The sequence below is a fragment of the Oncorhynchus nerka genome, unplaced genomic scaffold (genome assembly GCF_034236695.1).
Source record: "Oncorhynchus nerka isolate Pitt River unplaced genomic scaffold, Oner_Uvic_2.0 unplaced_scaffold_3273, whole genome shotgun sequence".
NCBI classification, from domain to species: domain Eukaryota; kingdom Metazoa; phylum Chordata; class Actinopteri; order Salmoniformes; family Salmonidae; genus Oncorhynchus; species Oncorhynchus nerka.
This window is the reverse complement of record NW_027038137.1, coordinates 18,104-19,580: the sequence shown is the minus strand read 5'-3', so window position 1 is coordinate 19,580 and position 1,477 is coordinate 18,104. Positions and strand designations below refer to the sequence as shown.

The 1,477-nt window shown below is 49.0% G+C and overlaps 1 protein-coding gene across 1 annotated transcript in view; it reads right to left on the bottom strand.

Annotated features, from left to right (window-relative positions):
• Positions 1-260: 260 nt before the first annotated feature.
• Positions 261-1,477, bottom strand: part of LOC115127058 (dystrophin-like) — a gene marked incomplete at both ends in the record, with an annotated part of 12,395 nt that continues 11,178 nt past the window's right edge. The window contains 2 exons of the mRNA XM_065014435.1: positions 261-348; positions 565-688. Coding sequence (XP_064870507.1) covers positions 261-348; positions 565-688 — 212 coding nt within the window. The remainder of the gene's footprint in view (positions 349-564; positions 689-1,477) is intronic.

Sequence of the window (1,477 nt, the reverse complement as noted above, 5' to 3'; positions counted from 1 at the left end):
AACAACGACGAATGGGACAGACGACAGGTAGAGGAGAGTTGCCATGGGGACAGCCGGTGGTGGGCGGGTGTCTGTGTGGCGGTGTGTGTGTGTGTGTGGCGTGGCGGTGTGTGTGTGTGGCGTGGGTGTCTGTGTGGAGGTGTGTGTGTGTGTGGCGTGGCGGTGTGTGTGTGTGGCGTGGGTGTCTGTGTGGCGGTGTGTGTGTGTGTGTGTGTGTGTGTGTGTGTGTGTGTGTGTGTGTGTGGGTGTGTTTCATTTACCGCTCGCCAGCTGATCGAGCAAAGCCTGTGCCGAACGAGTTGCTTCCTGAAGCTTCCGCAACTTCTCTGGCCTCTCCCTCTCTATCGCCTGAGAGAGAGAGAGAGAGAGAGAGAGAGAGAGAGAGAGAGAGACAGAGAGAGACAGAGACAGAGACAGAGAAACAAAGAGGGAGGGAAAAAGTGATACATCATGGCGATAGTGACAGGCTGACAGTGTCGTGGTAGTAATGAGGTATGGTGCATTTTAGGTAACACTGCATTGTGAGGTGCATTATGGGTAAGGCTGCATGACCTATAACCTCACCAGGACTTTATCATGGAGCTCCTGTACGCTGCCCTCCTTCCTGGACATGGAGAACTCTGGGCTCTGTAGGATGGCCTTGGAGCGCGTGATGAAACTGTGCAGCTCAGTGAAATCCATGTCAAACCTGAACACACACACAACAACACGTCAATCCCTGCTCTGGTATAACGCTCCCAAGGTGTAGGACAACGTTAGGACAACCTGTTCACCAACTACACCTGCATATATACCTCTTCTTCTATGTCTTTCTCTGTGATCCAGTTTTTTATGGTTGTGAGATTCTCCTACTAAACCTGAAGACACACACTCTGTCTAATTCACACAGTGCTCTTCACGACCACACATGGACAGTTATAACGCCTGTACCGAACACTGTCTCCACTTCACATCACAAACATCTAAGGCATTCATCTGTACTGGCTAAGATACACAGCACCAACTGAGAAACCGAACTACTCAATAGTGGTTGACTCAGACTAGAGACATAATCCAAACCTACCTGTTAGTCAGCCTGTCTCAGGCCGGCCAGGGACAAGAGAGAGACTAGCTTGAGTACAGAGGGAGAAGGGGCACATAGGTCTCTGGTTAAAACTACTGCACTATGTAGTGAATAGTGTTTCATTTGGTACGTCTCCAGAGACTGGCTGACAACTGGAATATTGTCTTTAGGCCCGGAATTAAATCGTTGTAGATAACGGATTTTTCCCGCCCCACTACACACTAAACTCAGGATGACATCAGGATATGCAACGATCCAATTCCACACTGCACACTAAACTCAGGATGACATCCAGGATAATACAGCGATCAATTTCCATACCACACTAAACTCAGGATGACATCGGGATATACAGCGATCCAATTCCACACTACACTAAACTCAGGATGACATCAGGATATGCAACGATCCAAT